General features: G+C 42.1%; 1 protein-coding gene across 2 annotated transcripts in view; it reads left to right on the top strand.

The window, feature by feature from the left end:
• MEIS1 (Meis homeobox 1) overlaps positions 1-25590 on the top strand; it is a 135817-nt gene that overhangs the window by 57394 nt on the left and 52833 nt on the right. For both annotated transcript variants that reach the window (XM_029937491.1, XM_029937492.1), the window contains exon 8: positions 18419-18564. In XM_029937491.1, the coding sequence (XP_029793351.1) occupies positions 18419-18564 (146 nt within the window). The remainder of the gene's footprint in view (positions 1-18418; positions 18565-25590) is intronic.

Here is a 25590-nt window from a genome sequence, read left to right on the forward strand (position 1 = left end):
TCTTTAGGGTTAAAAAAATTTTTTTTTAATTTAATTTGAGAGAGACAGACAGACACACAGAGTGAGTGGGGAAGGGGCAGAGAGACAGGGAGAGAGAGAGAATCCTAGGCAGGCTCCATGCCTATGATACTAGGACCCCGAGATCAAGACCTGAATCCATATCAGGAGTCCAACGCTCAAGTGACTGAGCCACCCAGGCACCCCTATAATATGCATTTTTAAACATGTTTCTTTATTTACTTTTGAAAGACAGAGATAGAGGCAGAGGGAGAGGGAGAGAGAGAGAGAGAGAAGCCCAAACAGAGCCGATACTCTGCTGTCGGCATACAGCCTGATGTGGGCTCCATCTCATGAACCAGGAGATCCTGACCTGATCAAGAGTTGGATACTCAGCCGACTGAGCCACCCAGTGCCCCTGATTATGCATTTTTAAAACTTGATCCTACTCATGTATTTTTGACCAGAGGGCAGACAGATACCTAGCTTTGGGCCAGTGGTAACCCACCAAACAGCTTTCTACCAGTCTTTTTGCTCAGACTGGATTGTGCCAGTATCTGTTCTATCCTTTGATTGTGTCTACTAGGGAGGGAACTTCCCTCCCAAATACTGTGGGGATGCCTGATTTAGGGAGAGGTATTTCAGAGGTTTCTGGAAAGAAGAATGAGATAGAGGATGGCCATATTTCCCACATCTCTTTCTGTATCAAATATGGAAATTGTACTTGCACAGACCACCTGGATTTGAAGAGATGAGATTTGGGGCTGTTTCCCAGTTTGGCATGCCAGATGGGTAGAAGGTAGGACATGCTGAGGCTTAGGAGTCCTGCTAGGATCTCAGTGACACAGAGCCACTGGGCAGCAAGAGGAGGCTGGGGCAGGGCTGAAGCATTCTCATTATTGAAAGGAATGAGGACTTGGAGCACCTAACCTGAATCTGAAAGCTGGCCTCTGCAGAGGCAGCTGGGTGGTCCAAGTCATAGCGTCCAAAGGGTGTAGCAAGTTCAGGCCTGGCATTTTGGATACCCAATCTGATAGGTGGGACCAGCAGCAAGGAATTCTAGGCCAGAGGCCAACTCAGAAGTCAGGCAGGGCTGGGATTGGAGTTCTGAGGTCTGTTTTCAAGAAAGAGAATCCCCTTCAGCTGGCACTTCATGGGAGCAGTATTTAGCCCTGGGAAAGGAGACTGGCAAGGACTGGGGGAGGGGAGGAGAGTAGACATTCCCAGCCAGCTTACGGCTGGAGTCAAGACAAAGCCAAGAAGAGGACTAAAAGCAGAACAGGAAATCCAGAGTCGTGCCCACACTGGAAGATCATATCCACGTGAGGAGGGGGTGGTAAGTGGGGTTATTGAAGCTATTGGACAGCAGTTGCCCCTGTGAATCTAGGTCCAGGGGAGTGTCATAGAGCTGGGGCCACTCTGACTCTTGCAGTCTCCATGGGATGATTGTGTTGGAAACCCAGGGGGGCCTGGGCGCCAGTAGACTTTCTATAGAGGCAGCTGCAGGAGCTCAGAGCTAGGTAAGAACAGTCTAAAGAAGAAACAGGGTGCAGAGTGCTGTAAAGACCAGCATCCTTTCTGTGGGGAAAGACGATTTCTGCCGTTTGTAGATGAGAATAATTCCTGGATTCTGCTACTTGCTTCATGCCCCTGGTAGATTTCAGATTACCATGCAGGTGATGTCATCACTGAAAACCCCACGGATGTGGCATGCTGCCCCCCTGGGGGTGGGGGGGGGCAGCCTGAGTGTCTTCTGCTCCAGGCTGACGTTTCATGAAGCAGCCAATTTTGTATTTCTGTATCCCTCCTGGAGAGGATATTTTCCTTTCTTTGATACATAAACGGTGATAGAAAATAAACTCTCCCACGAGCTTGTGGTCACTCCCTTTTCCCCTCTTCCTCTCTGCCATGGCCCATTCAGCGTGGACTTCCCAGGTTCCCCGAGGGCATGGTGGTCTGCAGAGAGGGCAGTTTCCTCCTAGCATTACTACTAGCAGAGCTTGGGGTTCCTGACGTGGAGGCACAGGTGAAAACCATTCGTGTATGTTTGTAGTTCATTAAGTCCCTATCCCTGCATAGATGACCCTTTTAAGCCATGAGCAAGGGAGAGACCCATACTCTTAGGTAGTTCAGGGCTCTCCTGTCCGTGCTGATGGCTGGTTACCTAACTTCACACCCTACATCAAGTCTTTCTGTAGGGTTTTCTCCTTTCATATTTGGAGGCACATTCAGGACAGTTGCCTCCCTTTTTTGCAATGTGGCTATGTTTGGCATTCTCCCATTCTTGTGTACTTTCTTTCAAGCTTTACACACTTGGTATTTGTTTTCTTCCTTGTACATTTCAGAGGTGGTTTTCATATTTAATCTCTTCCATTATCTTTGACTAAGAAAGACTTATGTGGCGCTCAGAGATCACATTCTTTGTGTCTCTTCCTTCTCTGAATTCAGTAGAAAGAATATGATTCATGGGATGTTTATGAAGTCAGCCCTATCGGTCAGGCTTTGTGCTGGCTGTGGATGGCATGCAGCAATGGGAAAAGTCACTGTTAACTGCTCGGAAGATCTTTCTAGAGGTTAAAGAAATGCATCTTGATCATTATCTAATGTCATGGGTTAAGTGGAGAGAGTAGTTCTGGAATGGTTAGGAGTTTCGCTTGGAGTCTGACTTGGGTTTGAATTCACAGTGAGCTCTATTTCCTTATGTGTACCGTGGGGCCATTGCAAGAATGGCACGAGGTAATTCAGAAAAGCACTCAGTAAGGTATGTGTTTTCCATGCAGCTCATCCTTGTTTAGGACATATGAGTTGTTTCTATTGGCTATGAAAACAGTTTGAAAAAAAAACATAACAAGGGAAGGATTTTGTTGTTGTTATTTAGAGAGAGTGTGTGCACACATGCCTGTGAGAGTGAGGGAGGGGCAGAGGAAGGGAGAGAAGGAGTCTTTAGTAGTGCAGAGCTTGGTGTGGGGCTCGATCCCATGACTCTATGACTATGACCTGAACTTAAATCAAGGGTCAGATGCTCATCTGACTGAGCCACCCAGACATTAGATGGTGCCTCGTAGGATTTTTTAAATATGCAGAAATTGACTTTTTTAAAAAATTTGTTTTTACCATAACTAATTTAACCTCAGCTCCTAAGGTTTTTATGAGGATTAATCAATGAAAAATGAAGGCCCAACACAGTTTTAAGTATCTAGTAAGTGCTCAATAAATGTTAGTTTTTATTATTACTCTTACTCTTACTGTCTAGACAAGAGATGGACCATACTTGAAAATTAGCTTTTTTTTCCTTTTTTTAAAAAATCTACACCTCCCCCGCCTTTTGTTTGGGGGGGGGGAAGGGAGAAAGAGAGAGAGAGAGAGCAAGAAGCGGTGCTCACCAGAAGCAGGGCTTGAGCTGACAAACTGTGAGATCATGACCTGAGCAGAAGTCAGATGCTTAACTGACTGAGCCACCCAGGTGCCCGTTTTTCTATAGTGCATCCCACTTGTCCTAGACCTTCAAGATGCTTCTTAGATGAAATACCTGCTTTCCATATTTGTAAATTAAAACCAAAAGCCTTTGCTGTTAATTACCACAGAAATATTATTTGGAGAACAGAGGAGAAGGTATTATGAACTGACCTATTTTGTGTGGGGAATGAAAACTTGCATTAATCAAATTGTTTCCGATGTATCACTGTCCAGCTGCCAGCGTCTTGTGGTGGGGCACACGAGTCACTCCAGGACTCTTTGGGGGAAAAAGAAAAGAAAACATAAAATGATAGGCAGTGCTAAGAGAATAGGTGTGTACCTTTTGGAAAAGTGACTCCTAAGAATGAGAAAGGGATTGGGCGCGGGGAGGGATGCGGAGACATGGCAAGATTGGCCACAGATGTTTGCCTGCTTAGGGTGCGGGGCTCAGGAGAAATGTCCTCTTGCTCAGAGAAAGCCCTCAATAGCAAAACCCCCACAGCAACTGGCGTTCATGGAGCTAAACCAGCGCTACCGGGTGATGTGTTAAGTGTTTTATGCAACTTATTTTATTTAATCTGTTCTGTAACTCTCAGGTGTGAGTACTATTTCTATGCATATTTTTTCAAGAGGGGCGAAACACAGGCTTGGGGAGGTTAGGTAACTCGCTCAGGGTCACACAGTCTCCAACGGTGAGGATGGGATTTATATGAACCGACAATTCGACTCCAGAGACTAACCTCTTCTCAGGTAATACCTCCGGGGCAAAAAGTGAGGTATTGCCTGTGCTGAGGGGATGAAGGAGGAGAGGGGCCTGTGGCTGTAACAGAAAGGCAGGCGAGTGGTCTATTGGAGACGTCTGGCTTGTTCTGACACTCTGGTTAATCCCAGAGACTTCACGAGGTTATGCTTAAAATGAGGACCTGAGCAGCCTTTTCCCCATTCTTGTCCCGTGGGTGAGGGTCCAGCCTTTGCTGTGTGCAGTGAAGGGACTGTCTCACTTTCCACTGTGACTTGGCATCTGCATGCATCCAGCACTTTGTAGCTTTATTTGCCCAGAGGGGAAGATCCTCCAGAACCTTGCGAGGATGCACATTGTGGTCCCTGGACCTGCATCCCAGCATCGGCAGCCCCTGGGAGCCTGTTAGAAATGCAGAATCTTAGGCTCTGCCCCTCCTGAATCTGAAGCTGCATCTCAGCAAGATCCCTGGTGCTTCATCAGCATGTTATATCTGGAGTAGCACTGCTGTAGGAAGTTCCTTCCTCCTTACCACGCCCACCAAAGCAAGTCACCACCTCACAAAGGGTGCTTATTTTGAGTGCCAAGCTCCGGTTCCTAATTAGCTGAGTGACTGTGTGCCACAAAAACTCTGCAAAAGAACCAAAGTCTTGGATAATCAGAGGAGAGAAGGTTAGATGGAATAATAGACACAATGCCAGTAATTCTCAAACCTTTTTTTTTTTTTTAGAAACTGTAGGATTTTCCAATGGTTTTACAATAAGAGAAAAACAAGCTTTCATTTTTGTATCCCAACTTTTTTCTTGCTTGTTTCCCTTTGAAGGAAACTTAACATTACTTCATTCTTTTAAAAACATTTTTTTAGTGTTTATTTATTTTTGAGAGAGAGCAGCATGAGTCGGGGAGGGGCAAAGAGAGAGGGAGACAGAATCTGAAGCAGGCTCCAGGCTCTGAGCCATCAGCCCTAGAGCCCGTTGTGGGTCTCAAAACCCACAAACCATGAGATCATGACCTGAGCAGAAGTCAAATGCTTAACTGACTAAGCCACCCAGGCTCCCCAACATCTCTTGATTCTTAATGACTTCCTAATCTACATTTTACAACCTAGTTCCATTTTACTTGGAATGCAAAAGAACCTCTGTACAGAATGTCATCTATCTGTTTCCCCCTTGACCCGCGGCATTCCCTCTTGCTCCAAGTTTTACCTTCCCTACCTCAGGGGGTGGGTTCCCCTCTCCCGCCCAGCCGTGCTCCCCTTGCAGCTGCCCTCTCACACTTCCTGCACACACCATGTCCTTCCCTTCTACCTCCTTATGCACTGAGAGCAGAAGAAAAGGGATGAAGAGCCCATGAGGACCTTGAGAGAAGACCCCTAGGGAGCCAGGAGGGTCAGAAGATAGACTGGTGCCCTGGGTAAAGCACAGGCTCCATCTGGCTACACAGCCCGGTGCAGCGAGGGCAGATACGTGAAAAGAATTTATGGAACGAAGACAAGTTACCGGTTTATCAGTGGTCATTCAAGAGTGATGTGGTCCAGGGGAGCAGAGTCCTACCTTTTTAAATAAAAAATTTAAGGGCACTTGTAGGAAAATGTTTTTGGACTACACATGCACTGTATCATATCTAATTTTGACAAGCTTAACTTTTTTTAAACGCAGTAGGTCAGTGATTTACAGCGCCGTGCTCCGTGTTTCTTTGTTTACACAGCCTCTGTAGCATTTATAGGGCTGTTTCCCCTGTGCTAACAGCCCTAGTGCGCTGTGCTTCTTACATCCTTATTTTTTGCCTTTTTGTCATCTTACATTGTTAACAAAACTCTCAGTCTACAAACTATGAGGCAGGAAACCCAATGAGTAAACCTTTGAAACTTGATCTAAAATACACATAACAATTCTCTGATTAAGGGTCTTATGATCATTTCTCTGTAAGAAACATATGAGCTTTGCCACGTATAATCTGTGAATCTAATCCACTGGTTTTCAGACTTAGCTGTACATTTTAATCATCTTGGAGCTTTACAACTCATAAATGCTGGGATCTCACCCTCCAAAACACGAATTTAATTGGTCTTGAGTGGAGAGTAGGCACCAGGGTTTGTAAAAACTACCGCATGATTCTATGTGTAGCCAGAGTTGACCAGTATTTCAACCACTTCTAGTCTGCATGTCAGAAACTTTTTTTATTCTCTTTTTCAAACATATTCTATATAATTAAGTTTTTTTGGAGAAGTGACCTCTTTGACAAATAAATATTATCTTGTCTGTGTAAGTGTATGTATACATATACATACACACACATACACATATATACATGCACACATACAGAATATGTCAAAGTTTAAAAATAAATTTTATGACAAGGTTTGAGGATCTCACAGAAATAAATTGTGTGTGTGTGTGTCTGTGTGTCTGTGTGTGTCTGCATGTCTATAAGATCCCACTGTGTGGCATTTGTTTTTTGCTTTTGTTTTTACTAAGAGATTTATTTTCATGGTTAAATAGAATTTTGTGACCATTCATTAATATATGACATATATTTTGGGAAGCATGTCTCAAGGAATTCGTCATGCATTGCTATAATAATATTAAAAAGGTAAAGTACTAGTTCCTAAAATGCTTTCTGAGATGTTGATTCAAAACAAAATTTGACTTTTGCACTGTTTTACCTTTGCAGTTGTAAGCGCATTTTCTTTCTTTTTTCCTTAGAACATGATGGGGGGGATTTCCATTTTGTTTTACTGGTGGTATAAATACAAAGATTTCAGTAATATCTTGCAGTGCACTCACATCCTGAAGTTTCTAAGACTTCATTAGGAAGTTATGCTGTTTTTGCAGGGATTTTCCATGGTGTTTAGCTGTAAAAAAAAAATGCTGAATGGTTGAAAAGTGAGTAAAAATCTGTGTCTTTTTTTTCCTATTCATCATGGCTGTTTGTCCTCTGTGTATAGGTAAATAATTTTGCTCTTGTTCCCCTGAGGGGAATTCAAGTCAAAAAGTCATATTGAATTACTATAAAAAGGTATTCCTATCTCAAAAGAACAAAGTACAATGATTAAAAAATACTTGGGAAATTTAGTCGATTTCTTGGTGCACACAGTATCTGTCCACAAGATAACTTCTAAAAATATTTACATAGAATGAATCTTAAATAAACTACAAATTTGAATAGTGACTAACTCTGACTGACAAATCTTATTTTCCATAAATTTAGAGAGTCCTGTTTCTTCCCTTAGTTCTGTTGATGGCATATTAAAATAATTCAAAAGATTTTCTTTGTATTCCCCAAAATGCAGTAAGCATCTTCATTGTCGGTCTTGGTTATTTAATTGGATTCTTTTCATATTTTTTACCCTGTTGTGTTTTATGCATTATTTGTGTTCTCAGTGAAGTGATAGATGCTTAATAGAATGCATTTATTTGTAGTAAAAGAGTGATTCCAAATTTATTCCAATGGGTTGGCAATCCTTGAGTTATAAATACCCAGTTTGTACAAATGTCCTGCATATACAAACACGTGTTCAACCAAGATCTCTTACTCCTCGTCTCATTGCTGTGCATCTCCAGGACCCATTTACTGTCACCACAGTCTCTGCAGGAAAAAAGAAAGAAAGAAAGAAACAGAACAGTGAAAAATGCATGGCTTCCCAAAGTCTTCAGGGATGAACAGGGTGGAGTGTGTGAGGATTGTGGGGTGTAATGACAAGTTTGGAAACTGATCCTGGGCTCTTCTGAAAGGCTGGCATCTGTGGATTAAACCAACAAAACTTTCTCAACACCAACTATATTAAAAAAATTTTTAACTTATTACTCTACCTGAAATTCCACCATTTAAAGACTCATTTGCATTAACACATTTTATTTTAAAAGTGCCAACATTTCTGGGAAGGTGAGGGAGCATCAGTTATTCCTGCCTAGTTCCAACCAATGAGTGCTTTCAGATGGCTTTCTGCCTAAAATCTGGCTTAGATCAACTATACCCAGAGGTTGGGTATTTTGGTTGCTGTGGGATGGGAAGTGGGAACCCAGAGCAAGAAGAGGTGGGTCTGGGTGGGGCGTCCCAGGAGGAGGAGGCTGCGCACCTCCAGGGGCGGATCTGTGCAGGGGAAGGACCTAGAGAAAAGGAGGTACTGAAGGCACTTACACGTATTTTAATATTTTCCTAGGCTGACTGTGTAAAGTGATATGAGGAAAACACTCATCTTCCTCCTTCTTCTCATACTTCCTGACTTCCTGCACCCAGGGCTCAGATGTCAGTTGGAACTTTATTCACTTAATGAATTTCTTTGGCTTTGATGAGCAAGCCTTGGGACCTAACCATTCTTAACTTGCTTCCACGTGAACATATGTTCTACTGTCCAAGAGACCTACCTACAAATTAACTTCAGAGTGTGATCTGTGCCTACCTTGGAGCCTAGTGAATGGGCTCATTGCTTTTCCATTATCCCTCATTCCCCAGTCTTAATCTGGAATTAAAGGATTTGTTAGATTGAACTAGAAAGAGACACTGAGGGATGAGGCTGTATTTGGTACGACTTATGTAATATCCAGGCATGCAGTGGAGAGGACACTGATGATGCCGTACAAGCACGTGTATGGGTTGCTACTCAGAACCCACCCGAGGGAAAAATACCCAAATCCATGAGGCCCTAAGTGGTCTTGCTCCTCTTCCTGCTCCAAGTTCATCTTGTCCTGCCTTCCCAGGTTCCAATTCTGTCATTGTGTCATGCTTCCAGACACAGGGCCTTTGCATATGCTGTTCCTGGGCAACACTTCTTCGGCTTCCTGCCCTTTTAGGCTGCTCACAATACCTGTCTGACTTTTCTCCATCCTTCAGATTCTGCAGATTCCTCCTAAGTCACTTTCCTTTGTTTCACACCCTCAGAGATTTACATTTCTTTCTGATTGACCACAATTGTACATTTATTACAGTGCTTATTCTGTTTAACATCTGTGACTTCTAACTAGAAAGCTCCACAGAAAAGACTCTTTCTGATTTTGTTCACCTTAGTGTTTCTAATGGTTGACATAGTGTTTGGGACACAGTGGGTATTCCATACATTTTTGTTAAAAGAATAAATGAATGAATAAGAGTGACTGCTTATGGAAAAGGTGGTTTACCTATATAGGGCGCATTTAAAAATTTATTTTAAATGTATATTTATCTTTGAGAGAGAGGGAGAGACAGACTGTGAGTGGGGGAGGGGGAGAGAGAGAGAGAGAGAGGGAGACACAGAATCTGAAGCAGGCTCCAGGCTCTGAGCTGTCAGCACAGAGCCCGATGCGGAGTTCAAACCCACAAACCGGGAGATCATGACCTGAACCAAAGTTGGATGCTTAACCAACTGAGCCACCCAGGCACCCTCTTTTAAAGGTGACACTTTACTCTTTAGAGAAGGAAGTAGTATATTCATAGAAAGAGTTAGTTAACTTTCTTCAGGCTCTGAATCTCCATTTCTTCTCTTAGGGCTCTGTGATGTCAGGAGTCCATTACAGGGCAGAATAAGGCCCTGAGCTCATTTCACAGTGGTTAGCTATTTTTTAAAAATATTTATTTATTTTTGAGAGAGAGAGAGAGAGTGCGAGCAAGGTAGGGGCAGAGAGAAAGGGAGAGAGAGAATCCCAAGCAGGCTCTGTGCTGTCAGTGCAGAGCCTGATGTGGGGCTTGAATTCATGAACTGTGAGGTCATGACCTGAGCTGAAATAGAGAAGTCAGCTGCTTAACTGACTGAGCCACTCAGACGCCCCTCACAGTGGTTAACTATTAACAAATATTTGTCACCTTTAACAGAACTAAATTCAAAGAGAAAGGAAAAGTGTCATGGCAAGTCTCTGTGAAGCCAACCTGAGGAAATGGACCTAGACCCTCCTTTTTATAAGTGCCAATAAGTGTTTATTTAAAGTTTGCTTATTCTTTTTTAAATATATGTATGTGTGTGTGTGTGTGTGTATTTAAGGTTGACTTATTTTGAGAGAGAGAGAGAATAAGCAGGGCAGGGGCAGAGAGAGAGAGAATCCCAAGCAGGCTGTGCAGAGCCCTACGTAGGCTCAAACCCATGAACTGTGAGATCATGACCTGAGCCAAAATCAAGAGTCAAATGCTTAATAGACTGAGCCATGCCCCAAAAGTTTTCTTGTGCTTTTTAAAAAAAATGTTAATGTTTGTTGATGAGAGAGAGTATGAGTGGGGGAGGGGCAGAGAGAGAGGGAGACACAGAATCTGAAGCAGGCTCCAGGCTCTGAGCTGTCAGCATGGAGTCTGATGCAGGGCCCGAACTCATGAACTGTGAGATCGTGACCTGAGCTGAAGTTGGATGCTCACCCGACTGAGCCACCCAGGTGCCCTACGTTTTCTTATTCTTAATCTTCTCCCCAACTCTTCTTACCTCTATCTTTTCAGTAACTGCCTTTAGTGTATCTGTAGCACAGGCCATTTCTTTCACCCTTTCTAGAACCTCCCAGTGCTACGGCAGGTGCCAACATCTAACAGCTTTTCTTGGTTTCCAAAGGAACCACCTCAGGATTTTCAGGAAAGTCATGGGTGGTAACATAAAATACATGAGAATGTGCTTTCCTCTGTTATTTTTCTTTGATCAACTGAAAATCACTTTAAACCAAGAACAAGGAATCCCTAAACACCTAAGGATGAGAAGAGATGCAAAAGGGAGGCTGACTTAACCCTAATTAGGGAGACCTGGGCGGCTCAGTCAGCTGAGTGTCTGACTTCAGCTCAGGTCAGGATCTCATGGTCTGTGAGTTGGAGCCCCACATCAGGCTCTGTCAACACAGCTTGGAGCCTGGAGCCTGCTTTGGATTCTCTGTCTCCCTCTCTCCCTGCCCCTCCCCCACCCATGCACTGTCTCTCAAAAATGAATAAATGGTACAAAAATTTAAAAAATACAACCCTAATTAAAGTTAAACTCAAAGGCTAACCATTGGATTTAGACTATTATGTATTTGTATATTGCTTGCAGATTTCAAGATCCATGAAGTCTACTCTGTTTCTCTTGAAAGTATGTGATAAGCCTCAGGAGGTCATATTAGGTTTTCATGTATCTTACAAATCCTCTCTAATGTCTCCTAGGACCCTATGCCATGCCAATCTGTACAGTAGTATCAGATACTACGGTCTTCAGAAAACCTGTTGCCGAACAATTGCTGAGGCAAAACAAGGAAAAGCCAGAGTTTCTAGGGTTTTGTATTCATCACCGTGTCTATCAAGTCGGAGTCTGGTGTCTCAGCTGAGGGTGAAATTGTCTGCTTAGAGACAGCTGAGTTTCTTTGCTATGATAAAATTGGGAGATGCGTAAAGTAGTATATTTAATTCATTGGGGAAAATGCAGACAGAAATAAAACTTTAGCTTTATCTTCTATTTTTTTATTTTTGTTTTAAAATTTTTTTAATGTTTTTATTTAGTTTTGAGAGACAGAGAGAGACCAAGTGTGAGCAGGGAAGGGGCAGAGAGAGAGGGAGACACAGAATCTGAAGTAGGCTTCAGGCCCTGAGCTGTCAGCACAGAGCCTGACGTGGGGCCTGATCCCACGAACCATGAGATCATGGCTGAGGCAAAGTCAGGTGCTTAACTGACTGAGCCACCCAGGTGCCCCAATTTCTTTGTTTTTTAAAGTTGAACTCAGGAAAAATGTACAAACAGCAAGAAATTTTAATTGGGCAAATAGTTTTAAATTGTAATTGAAGGAAGTAGCAGCATATTTCTAGGAGGAACTATGGCAAGCATTATGAGGAGCTCTGATACTTTAACTCAGTCCATCTTTTGTCCAAGGTAAGCTTAAAGATTCCAAGGAAACTTCCTATCTTTGGAGAATGTGTTTCCTTTATGTTTTCCTATAGTTTAACTGAATTTCCTTGATGAATATTCTTCAAGAGTTTAAGGATGTATTAAAAAGAATTGTAACAGCTGGAAATTGAAACTGTGGTTTTCTCCATGCAGCAAAAAAAGAAATGCATTTGCTCACTCACTTAATACCCAATTGGCAAGTTTGTACCCTGTCCATTGGGGCAAGACTGGCACTAGAGAATCTTCAAGGGGAGAATGGCCCTGCCCCTGCTGTCATATATCCTGTAACCAAGCCGAGGGGACAGAGACTAACTACAGAAACCAGCAGTCTTGGCAGATATGCATGATGCGGAAGGAGGAGAGTCAGCACAAGAAGAACTGGGGTTGAAGAGGGTATCACTCAGGAGTGAGAGTCCGTTGTGTGCTGCTTCTGGGAGGTGGCAGTTGAGTGGAGCCTAAAAGGTCACCAGGGAGCTTGCCAGAAAGGATACTACCAAGGGGCTAGCACAGGGAACCACCGAGGTGTGAGAGCAGTGCTTGCAGGGAGATGGCGAGAAGGTCAAAGAGGCTCAGGATTGGGGTGGGCCAGTGAGTACCCGCGGACACGGGAACCCCACGGAAGGAACGCCCGGGAGAGGATTGTGAAAGCCTTCCATACCAGGCTAAAATGGGTGACCTTTATCCTGAAGGCAAATGATAGCCACAGAAGGATTGGAAGTGCCAGGGTTATAAGATCAGATATGTATGTTAGAAAAATCGTTCTGGCAGCTATTATCGGTTCTCAATGAAGACAAAACCCTTCTTTATAACCTTGAAGTATTCTAGCTGGTTCCTGAGAAAGGGTTGTCTATAATTCTCACCATTTATCCTCTTAACATAACACAGAAACATTATCCCATCTGACTTCTGGCTAAGTAGACCCAGCTACGATCTGGAGAAGTGGGTTTGGGATAGTTTTACATTCTTCCTAACAACCTGGCACACCCGGGTAGCTCTACTACAAAAGAAACCTGACCTCTCCATGCCGATGGGATGTTTGCGCCAGCAGCCACTAGAAAGGCAGGAATGTCCTACATGCTAAGGGGTGAAATGCCTTATTCTCTCTTGTCGATTGGGCTATGTGAGACAATGGACAAGAGAAAAAAAGAAACCCTTAATGTTGGATGAACATTTAGCCACCTTACAACATGAGCTGTACAGTCTTTTTTTTTTAATGTGTGTTATTTATTTTGAGAGACAGAGAGAGAATGTGCGCGAGCAGGGGAGAGTCAGAGAGAGAGAGAGATACAGAATCTGAAGACAGGCACCAGGCTCTGAACTAGCTGTCATTACAGAGCCGGATGCAGGGCTCGAACCCACGAACTGTTAGATCATGACCTGAGCTGAAGTCGGAAGCTCAACTGACTGAGCCACCCAGGCACCCCATGAGCTGTACAGTCTTCAAGAATGCTTTCAAATTGACCATTTAGACACCTTTCAAAACATGATAGAATTTACTCTGTATCAAAAGACACGATAATAAATGGCCTTGGTTTTGAGTCTACGTCCATTTCTGGGATAAACATTCTGTCCCTAAACACTTGAAGATGAGTAAAGCAAAAGTTAAGGAGAGAACCTGGCTGGAAACTATGGGGTATCAAGAGAAAATTGTAAATGAATTGTCTTGAAGCTGAAATGGCTTTGAGCTTGGCTTCCAGCAAAACAAGAAGGTCCACAACCTCACACTTTCATTGGCCCTGGCAGTTGAAAGTTCCTATCCCTAATTAGGAGTTTTGCCTCTGTGACAGAAAGAATCCTCTGCAGGACACCCCATTTTGTTTACACCTGCTGGCCTACTCACACTGGAAGTTCCTATCAGTTGTGATGTAAATCTTGGGCACTTTTCCAGTTTTTTTTTAGCCTGGCTCAGAATAGGTTTTTGGGAAGGGCAGTCCTGGGGGAGAGAGAGGGAGTTAGGAGGAAGAGAAAAATGGGAGCAGGCCTGTGACCTGCCGGAGAGGAGCCCCTGCTGACACGGTCAGTCTGACCCTTTGAATGGCCTGAATACGGTAAATGCCGCTTTATCCTGCCTTGAAAGGCACGAGATAGCACCGTCTAAATGCCTGGGCATGCTTAAATGGGCGACTCGGGACGTTTGAGTTGAGCGTGTTTGAAATCTGAGCTCTCCGACAGCCTGGGAGCTGCCACAGGTCACCTGCCTTGCTCCGCAGGGACAGACCAGGTCTCACAAGAAATTGTCCGTAGACGAATTGTAGTACAAATTCCTTTCTTTGTTGGTTGGCCTCTTTCACTAGACCATGGCCTATAAAATTTTGTAAAAACAATTCTTAAATATTATTTGAAAAGGCAAATGGCCCACGCTGAAAGGTTTGACAGTTTGACATATAGTGCACGGTTTTGATAGCTCGGAAACTGAAAAGTGTGGCCAAGATTCTCTCCCTGCTTGTTAGAAGCCTGCTGTTTTTTACATAGTATCTCGTCGCTACACAGACTTCCTCTACTCCCAGCAATCTGACAGGCAATGAGTCTGCTCCAGTGATCTTAAATCCTTTTAGATTAATTTGTGAGAGAGCAGAAAAATGGCTAGCACCTTTGAATCCAGCGTCCAAAAAGCACAGAACCAGGTATTGCCAATTAAGGACCATTCGGATAATCATATCGAAGCAGATTGCTTTGGAGTCCTCTCATAAGGCCAGAGCCGGTGCCTCGGGAGGAGAGGAGCCCAGAGTTTCACTTGAGTGAGGGGGAAGAAGGGATTCGAGGGGCCGGTCTCATCAGAGCCGGGAAGGCGCAAGGAAGCGGGTTTCTGCATTAGAACGTTGCATATGGGCAGGCAGCGAGAGTCTCTGCGCCCATCGCTGCCTCTGCATAGCCAAAGGCCATTCTCGGGAGCCTCTGGCCCCTCAGTCACTGGCCTGCTAGTTAATTGCCACGCAGACTTCATGACACATGGGCAGATAATATGACATTTTCGGTTTCTGTCACTAGCAAACGCCACAACGTTGCTTGCACTAGTTGCTAAGAAGCTGTCAGAAACCATTAGCAATTGGCTAAAGTCGCCCGATGGCATTTCCTCATAGCATCAGCAAAACGAGCATAAATCACCCACTGGAGCCCACTGCTATCCTAATGAGGCTGTAAGCTTGTTTATGGACTAGCATCATTTTTATGATTATTTCCACCTTTTCAGTTTGCCTTCATTTGGCGGCAGGAGAAGTCAGCTCCAGGAATGAAGTCACTGCTGACATTTTACAAATGTGGTTCAGAGCCGCTGCCTGCTGCCATGTGGTCGGCCAGCGGTTCTCCAAGTTTGTTTAGTGATCTTAAAAATAAAAAAAGGAAATAAATCCTCCAGAGACCGCATAGAGGTGACTGTATCAAATTGCAGAGTGAATGGAAATGCTAAAGGTACAATTGACCATTTAGACTTTCCTCTGAGGCTGAGACGTTTTGAGATCAATTTTCAATTCTAGAAAGTGGAAGAGGTTAAACAATTTATTAAAATCTATGGAAGTGTTTGCTTTTAGACTAGTCTGTTTTATTATGCTCTTCTCCTTCCCCATCTTCTCCGTTTCCCTAACTTGTGTGGGGAAGGAGCAGGGTTTATTGTTTTAGGCTTTTCTGAACACGCACCAGTATTTACACTGGATTGAAAGCATTTGCTTCCAATGAAAATCTTGTCTTAGATTACAACCCAGCAGTGTAATTTCCCTCCCAGATGGGAGTAAAGTAGCTGTATTTGCCTAAAAACAGTAGGAAGAACAAACTGTGCATTAAGCCAAGGCTGTTTTTGGCTTGAGCTAATGATGTAATCGAAACCTTTTATTCGGGAGAGGTCACTGCCAGGGACTGAAGGGGGTGATCTGGCTCCTGCTTGAAAGGTTTCTCCATTGTATCTACATAAGTCTTCGCTTAAAAAATTCTGTTCCTAATGCTTCTGCTTTCATACAGCAGAAATAAACAGGAAAGGTTCTGGTGAGTGTTACACATGGAATGCAGAAAGCCTTCCTCTCCTAATGGAGTATATAATTCAGGTGCCCTCAAGGCACGCTTTCAGGAATTCTTTTGCCTGAGGTAATGGGAAGCTAAGGCTGCTTTAAGGCCTTGATTATCTATTGATGCACAAAGCTGGAAAAAAGTCATCTCTGCTGGATTATAGTAGATATTTCCATAAATTATCAATGAATTCTCTTCGACGCAGGCACTAGGCATTGCCTGCTAAATTAATCTGAAGGGGTTTTGAGATGGATAGAAAGGCTATTTTTTTTAAGGTGGAAAACAATCATGGAGAGGTGGTAAAAAACTGTCATTAGGTGAGAAGCTTTTCATTTTTAATCAATGACCAAGTAATATGTTTCTTTTCCTGGGTTACCTTTTGCATATTGAGAGTGGATTAGCCCATTGAAATTTTAAATGCTGTTGAGTTGGTTTCTTTTCTCATGTTTCTTTAATGAATTGTTATTTTATATGGTGAATTGCTTCTCTGAATAAAAAGCCTCTTTAAATACTGGACTTTCAAGGAATTTATTAGGTAAATCCAAGGGGACTCCTTATAAAACACTTGGTTATGCAAATAACGAGTTCGGTGGGGTGGAAGGGGCCCTGACTTAGGGATGCGGGTGTCTGTCCAGCAAGGCCGGGCCAGCCCCACCCCTGCTGCGTGACCTTGGGTAAGTCACCCACCAAGCACTCTCCTCACTGGTACGGTGAGGGGTTTGCAACTGGGAGTCTTTGTGATCTTTTCCACTGAGAACAAAGCTTTAACAAAATATATGAATTTTAAATTAAAAATGTGCTTTTTTAAATTAATAAAAATCCCACTCCGAAAAGTTCTGCAAAAGTTTTGTATTTGTGGCACATGCTGTAATCATAGCAGAAATGTTGAAATTAGTCGGTTCCTCACCCAACAAGAGTTTTTAAACTTTACCTCAGTACAAGTTAAGGCAGTTTGGGGGCAATTTTCTTTGGGGGGGGGCGTCTCCTGAGGGAGCTGTTAAAAACAATTAATGGCAACATAATTACTATAGATTAGGCTGAAATAACTGAATCAAAGTAGAGAATTCTTTGCATATGTAGTATATTTATGTCACAGAACTAAGGAATACGAAATAAGAAATTCACAGAGCGATGTAACTGAATCTGAAGCTACTTCCTACAGTGACCAGGAAAGTTGCCTTGCCAAAGGACCCCGTGTTTGGGCCTGTAGACTGCTCTCTAGTGACTTCTCTAACCCAGGAATGTGCTCTCAGGCCATGTCTTCCTCGCTGCAGAGCCTTGTGCTGTACCAGTTCTTCCCGGGCCACACCAGCCTATCCCTTTCTGAAAGTCAGTACCTTCCCCCAAGAGCGGGGGCAGCAGGTAGGAAGGCATGTTTGACAGAAGATAAACACCTTTTTACTGTAGTGAGTTCAGTCCACTCTCATTTTCCCTTCAAACTTTTGTGCCCGAACACCAGGTACTTAGTTGCCACTTGTACCTTCTGACTTGTTTTGGATAGTGTGATTACATGGGCTGAAATTTCATTTTTTTTTTTTGTCTTGTTAAACATGACATTGTAAAAGGAATCTTATGTCTTTAATTTTATTCTGTCACAGAGCCAGAATATTTGCTAGAAGAAGCAACGTAAATGTTATAGCAAAAATCAATGGAAAAATAGGATCCAATATTCAGGAAACAGATGATTTGTCAACAGATGATTTCACAATGAGAAAGATTTTAATCTAGAAGAAATTTTAGAAACTTCCTGAATTTGGGGGATAATCAAATTCCCATTGACTGTTAATTTACATTACTTTATTTGACTTACATAGTAATCGTTTTCTAATTAAAAAACTATTTTAGGAGTTTTGCCCTTCCTAAACTTGATGTTCTCTTTTTATGACAAGAAAAATTACCTTCTATTTGAAGCATTCCTATGTCAAACTGCTTGGATGATGGATTACCTACATTTCCATGGCCTACTTTAGTCTTAAGATAGATCACTTGTGGAAATAGTTGATATCTTCTTGAATGTATCTGCTCACAAGTTGATGACATCAACGACTATATGTGAGGTTTGAATACCCAGACAGGGACAGCACCCCTGCCAATGGCGGCCACCATATTTAACCTCCCAGTAGGAGTTACTCTTAGCATGTCTCCACTCTACACATCTGAATAATTACCATGGCAACACAGCTACTAAAGAGATTGGCTATTTCCCTTCATTCTCTTTGACCTTCCCTACTGTTTTGGAAGAAGTTCCTTAGACCTGACTACTTTTGAGTCTAGGCCTTGTTCTTTCTCTTTGTTTTGAAAAAAAAAAAAAAAGTACCAAATAAACGATTGATCATTATATTGCTCTTTTGGTTTTGTTTATATCCAAAGGCATTCTATTTGAATAAAGCATGTCAAGGTAGCATCAGTCAAAATTTGATTCACTATGTTTGCAGGTGATGGCTTGGACAACAGTGTAGCTTCCCCCAGCACAGGTGACGATGATGATCCAGATAAGGACAAAAAGCGTCACAAAAAGCGTGGCATCTTTCCCAAAGTAGCCACAAATATCATGAGGGCGTGGCTGTTCCAGCATCTCACAGTAAGTGGATTCTAAATGACATATGTAAACTGAATATGGACAATGAACCAGTTGTGATAGAAAAAAAATGGGGGGGGGAGTGATCCCTCTGCACTTGGAATATTTCATAAATCACTGTGTTCCCCTAGTTTTTACAAAAGTGCTAGCACTTATTTCCTAGATGCTTACCCCAAATGAGGAGTTTTATTTGAAGTTCACTATTGCAATTTTGTTAACTGTAAGTTATAAGGTTTAGGAGTTCATGTGACTTGTGATTTTAAGTATGTATGTTAATGATGTTGCTTTTCTCGGTGTGACTCTTAGGTATGAGAGCCCAGTCCTACTAAGAAGAAAGTTAAGACAAACCTCTAAGGGAAGGACTTAATTTCTTCTAACGCTGTGGTGGACCTTTATAGGGAATGGTCCAAAAAAGCTTAAATCTTGTCGCAATGGCAGGATGCTCACCTAATTTGCTTTTAAGTGGCTCCAGTGCACTTGGCTGCCATTACGAAACATTCATCTGAGTCAGGGCTGTGCAGTGAAAGTGGTCCCTGTACTTGGAACTGTAAAGGAAAACAGCAATATAGAGTCCGCTCTTCCTGTGTAGTCCCCTGTGACTTTTCAAGCAGAGTAACAGTTTATATTGTCTGTGTGAGTATTGCTGTTTTCACTGCAGGAATTCTCCTGGAGATGTGAGAAACTGGAGATTTGGGGCTTTATGCCACCAAGGGATTTGTTTTGTTTGGTTATTGTTCTGAATGAATTTCGTGTTCAAAATATTTATAATCATAATATTTTGGTGGATATTTTTGTAAGTGCATACTGATTTAATGACATCTAAGGAAGAAGACAAAATGAAAATTTATGGGTAAAATAATATTTTAGAAATCAGCAAAATTGTTGGTGAGGGAGACTTTCAATATTAGGGACAGAGGCTGAATTTAAACAGGTCGTAGCCTACCACAGCCTAAGATGAATCAACGTTAAACATCTTAGCTTTTTTTTAAAAAAGTGTCAGGAGTGAACTTTTTATGTTACTTTTTAGCATTGTTGGCTTTCCTTGAAGTCATTTATTTTTCTTAAGTACTAAAGTTAATTCTGCGTTGTCACAAATGTATCCAGGTCTGTGGCCCCTCACACCCTTGCCCACTGTCAGGGCCATGATCCTCAGTGACTTGTACAGTTACAGGGAGACAGACAGGGGCTGTCGAAGGCCAAGCTGGCTGCTCCTCTGGATAGAGGCTGTGCTTCCAGTGACACTCCAGGTGTAAATTAATCCAGAATTTCCAGCGTCTGTGAATAAAATAAAAACAGAGCAGCAGGAGTAGCTAAAAAACCAGTTTCCTCCCTCTCTTCCAACCATTGTGATTCCAAACAGCAACTAGACTACACTGCCGGTTTCGGAATCCGCTTTGGAGGTTGGTTAATGCTGGTAGTTAGTTGAAGATTTAGACTGTGGAGCTGATTTTAACATCAGATTAGGTTTGCTTAAAACCCAGTTCGAGTGCCCTTCCTTAGTTGACACTTGTTACATATGTGTGGCCAGTTTGCAATCTGTCTGCCTTGTGCACGTTTGCTACAGAGGATTATCGACCACTACTGAAAGGAGGGGGGATGCGGGAGGGTCCGGAGGGCATCGGGGGCATAGCATGAAGAATAAATAGCAGGAGATACGAAGTGCCAATTGGTCAGATGTGTTGATGCAACCATGCTGATAATGTCATCGCTGGAGCTAACCGGCTAACCCGATCTGGAGGATGGCGGGGGAGGGAAAAATCCAGGTGGACCCTGAAGTTACAACCAAAGTCTGTTTCCTATACTAACAGAAAAAAATGAATGATTTCGTCAGCCTCCATCTCAATCTGCAAAGGAGCTTTGGCTTTGCTTGAAGCTGAGGTGCCCCTGAATAAAATATAATCAAATATTGGTTCAGACAGAATCAGGAGAGAGAGGAGCAAGTGCTTTTATTCATCCACCAGATTTCCTGGCTTTCTAGGTCATACCCTTGTGAAGAACCTTGCAGAGTGCTCTGTTGTCTTCTTAAAACAAAACAAAACAAAACAAAAAACAAAACAAAACTCTCCTTAACAGCCAGCAAGATTTTACCTTCATTGCAATGTTTTTGTGGTCCATATGTTATTTGGGCAATGGGAATAGAAATTATTCATAAAGTGCCTGATTTCTTGAGGTCTGGCTAATTTCCTTCAGTTCTGGGGTCTGTGCTGGCCTGTACCACTACCCTGGAAGGGAAACCCGTTTGTCCAGGTCTCCCTGGCTTTCTGTGAACGCTCACAGAGTTGCTTTGTGGTTTCCACTGGACAGTCCCACCCGCTTCCCCCACTCCGCTGCCGCGTGCTGACACGAAATACGGGGAGTGGTAACCGACTCTTACAAGCAACTGTCTCATTATATCAGGTAAAAAGCAAAGGAGATATGTTCAAAATTTCTCCCTTTTCCCTTCCCCCAATGAAAAAGATTTCCTTCCCTCTTCTCTAGTTGCAAGAGCAGATAGATCTCCAGTTACCAGAACACCCTTCTATGTATAGTATAACATGTCTTGTTATACTTCTTGAAGGAATCCACAGACTGCTCAAGTAATGCTTATAGCCAGGAGCTGATACTAATAAATTCCATGGAAAAACCTCTCTAAAGAGTTTTGTTATTTGTCCAAATGTAAGTAACCAGTAACATCTACTTACTAGTCTTCTGGCAACTTTATTTCAAGTTCTGAAAGTTCTTCAGGGATGCACATAAATTCGTTTGGCAGACAGGACAAATTTTAAATGATCACAGTCTTTTAAAATATTTTTGTAATGTGTATTTTTGAGAGAGAGAGAGAGACAAAGAGAGAAACCGAGTGGGGAAGGGGCAGAGAGAGAGGGAGACACAGAATCTGAAGCAGACTCCAGGGTCTGAGCCATCCGCACAGAGCCCGACGCGGGGCTGGAACTCATAAACCGCGAGATCATGACCCCAAGTCAGAGGCTTAACCAGCTGAGCCACCCATGTGCCCCTAAATGACCGCATTCTTGCTATATGATGAATGCAACTTATCTAGAAAATCCTGTCTGGAATCTTACAAGATACGAAAGAGCAATCTAAACTCTGGCTAATTAAAACAGTAGCAATAACGATTTGTTAGCAAATTGTACAAACTAATCTTTTCAATGCCAAAGGGCACATTATAAAACCTCACACACCTTTTTGAAAGCAAACTGCTACTTTTTTTTTCTTTTTCAAATAAATGGATCAATCTTTTCAGTGGGTTTATTTACTTAACAACAACAGCAACAACCTGCCTCTGAAAGGCCTTTCAAGCATTTGTGTTAGAGGAGTAGAAAAAGGCCTGAATTTAAAAACAACAACAACAACAAAAAATCTTTCTGGATTTGCACCCCAAGATGCGTAAGAAAAATGTGGTTGTCCATAGGTATATTTAATCAGTAGCACATTTTATTACTCCAAAGAGAGAACTAAAGCTTCATTTTTGGACTCGAGGTCTCTAGAAGCTAAACTGGAAATATTTGTAAATGATGAAAATAATCATAGAAAAGGAAAAAGATTTTAGACTTTGGTGCTTACGGGTAAAAGGAAATTTCAGTGATGTAAATTTCCACCTTCGTCTTAAGTTGAACATTTACCTGTTTTGATAACTAAAGAAGGTCTCTTCAAAGAAACCATTGCCTGGAATTGAAAAGAATGACTGATGTTATTTAGCTAATAAGTGAGAATTAGAGAGAAAACAAAAGCATTTATTAATAGAAATGCTTGCATTTGCCTGAAGACAAATTACTGCCAACAATTAGAAAATACTTAATATTTGAGTCTGAGTCACTGTATAGTGACAGTTCAGGGACATAGCTGCTTCAAAGTTTCTTTTTCCTTCTTAAAGGCATTATTCCAACTACAGCTATAACCTGCTATGTCATAATGTTTCAACACGAAGTGTTTTGCATATTTCCAGTTATTTCACTAGTAGCGTTACAAAGATATGCCTAAGGGCCTCGTGGAAATGAGAAGGAATACATAAATACAATGTTAAGGTAAAAATCAAGGGTTTTTTTGTTTTGTTTTGTTTCCTACCCTAACATATTGCAGATTTAAATATAATCTAAATAGAAAAGCGGTTAAAATAGTTCTTATTTAAAATATGCAGTGACATATTTCCCTGCTTGGAGCTGTTCTGTGTCCCAGGAATCTTGAAAGTTAGGGAGAATGCAGACTGTTAAGATAACGCACCTGAGGGTTCAGGTGGAGCAACCGTACAAGGGGGTGACATACCTGCCATTGACTTGTAGGCGAGGTGACCCTGAAGGTGAATTGATTTTCACCCGCATTCTCTTGGATTCCTTCCACTGATCTTTGGGATCCCCTTGGTACTTCATAGAGACACTTTGTTTCTATGTCAGATATACATGTTTTACTTTTGGTTTTGTTTGTTTCTTTTTGTGAACTTGTAGCCTGGAAAAACAATTTTTTTTTTGGTCTGTGGCAAAATTATGTCTTGATTTCTGATTTATAAGGCTCTCCTCTCAGTGTGGATAAAGCCAAAGTGAGAGGTTGTAGAACCTTCCAGGTTGAGAATGGCGTTTCCATAGAAACACTATTAGATGAAAAGTGCCCTGCGGGTCCGCCACTCTAAGGATGGAGCAAATGGAATTGAATTGGGAATTGAATGCTCTAGAAGAGACAGATGTTGTTTCATTGGTTTTGCTTTTGGTAACAAGATCTGTTGGTGACATCTTAGTGTCATATCTCTGCTTGCAGTTTTGGAAGAATTGTTCTTTAAACATTAGGAATTATTATGACACTGAAAAAGTACTTCTCATTGGTATCTAGACAACCCATTCTGTTGATCAAGGTGAGTGAAAGGTCAAAAGGCAGACAGAAGGAGTGCAGGCTGGCACATCGGTAGGCAGTAGATGGAATTTGCCCCTCTCTTTCATTTCTGATTTTCTATCACTCACCTCTATACACTGATAGATTTAACAATAAATATTTCCATTGTGCCTGACCAGCTGGCCTGAGTCAGCTCAAATTAGTCCCAAGAAGACATTGGAGCAGGAAGACTGTCTTGTCAAACTCTTGCATAGATGGGGGTCAAGGTAGGACAAAGCATTTGAGAAAGGTAGTCCCTTCTTCAAATTAGTCCTAATTTATCTTCATGTTCATGTGCCTGACCTAAGGAAGGTGGTTTGTGGAGACAGCAACTTTGAGTCCTTCTTCACTGCGTGTTATCTGCAGATTCGTTATTAAATTACAATTCTTGAAAACTAGTATGTAGGGGTGAGAAGATTTTTGTCCCCCTCAGATGTCCATGTACCTTATCAAAAATGAGCTCTCTTAAACCTAGGGGGATATCTATATAATTATTACTTTTTCCCTTACATGTAGTTGCCATTCACCTTCATAGGCTTTAATAAGGATGACAGATCAGGGATGTCTGAGTGGCTCAGTCAGTTAAATGTCTAACTTCAGCTCAGGTCATGATCTCAGTTTGTGAGTTCGAGCCCGCGTTGGGCTCTATGCTGACACCTGCTTTGGATTCTGTGTCTCCCTCTCTCTACCCCCCCTACTCATTCTCTCTTGCTCTCTCTCAAAATAATAAGTAAACATTTACAAAAAATAATGGTGATGGGTCAGAGTTAGGCTTTGCCAAAATTGATTTAGGTTTGAGTGACAAATACCTTTATCTTAATTTTAAAATGTCTCTGCTACTTTGGAGATAGCTTATTTCAACTTTGATTACATTGGACCCTGACTATCTTTCACCCAATTGGGAATCATCTCTATCAGGAGGAAAATGGAATAGATTATTTAATTACTTGGAGGTAATATTGGAATGTCCTGATTCTTCTGCAATACGTGTCATAGAAACTCTTTTAATAATGAAGCGAGTAGTTTCTAGATTCTGGGGCAACTACTTTTTTTCTTTTTCTTAGCTGGTTATTGAAATCCTAATGGGATGGGTGATGAATTTTCTTAGGTCAGGTAAACTGAAAAGGCTACAGCTGGACTTCTTCACCCAGAAGAATCGGAGTTAATACTAATGATCATTGTGAATTAGAAGATCAAAGGCAAAGCATCAGCCTGTTCTCCAAGTCGTTGCCCGAGAGGCCATTAGTGACCTGGCAGAGTGCTCTCACAGCCTTCCACACACCTCCTTCCCTGGTCCCAGCCTTCCTTCCCCATCATGGCTGTGCACTTCTGACCTGGCGTAATTACAGTCTGTTGATGAGGGGGCATGGTGGGGGGAGCGAGGAGGACAATCAAAAGTAAAAACAAAAGTCCAACTTGAAAATTGCCCATTTATTCAGGTGCACAGGACTCATAGCAAGGAGCTCTGACTGGGGCTCTATGTTATTTTGGGGATGTGACTGAGATTTTTGTGCTCAAATGGTTCACCTCACTGATGGTTGGTGCCACATATAAGAGTCTTGTGTAGAGTCTGGCTGGCAATTTGTCAGATTATACCAAAATTTTCCTTTTGCTTCCAAGGTTAAGTTAAAAATACACTGTAGTTTGGTTCTCTAATATACTCTCAATTGGGCTAATTAAATAAAGGATTAGGTTCAAAACAAAAGTGTCTGTATAGGCACAGTTTATTAAGTTGATGGTTGTGGATACACAGAACTGCTTGAACACTAGCCCACCATTTGTACTTCAAAGCAGACATTACTACTGTGTCTTCTTCTGATTCCTCTCCATGACCATATATTTTTGAAGATAAAGTATCAGATTCAGTCAGAGTATATAACCATTCCGCCTCAGTTTACCTGAAAGATTAAAAGTGGAGCATTGCGTATATATGTGTGAGCATATTTTTTAAGCTAATTCATTCTAACTCTTAGGAATTTCATAGAATATAAGCTTGACTTTTTACTTCCTCAATGTTTGTTTCCTAGTGTAGGTACTTTCCTTTAAGGTATGAAGGTTCGATGGAGAGTTAATCAGTTGGTCTTATTTCAGAAAGGGTTCCAGTGTTTTGGTTTGGTTTGGTTGGTTGGTTTTGCCACTAGAAGTAAATCTATGTGTCTTGGAATTTAG

This window comes from Suricata suricatta, chromosome 4 (assembly GCF_006229205.1).
Source record: "Suricata suricatta isolate VVHF042 chromosome 4, meerkat_22Aug2017_6uvM2_HiC, whole genome shotgun sequence".
Classification (NCBI taxonomy): domain Eukaryota; kingdom Metazoa; phylum Chordata; class Mammalia; order Carnivora; family Herpestidae; genus Suricata; species Suricata suricatta.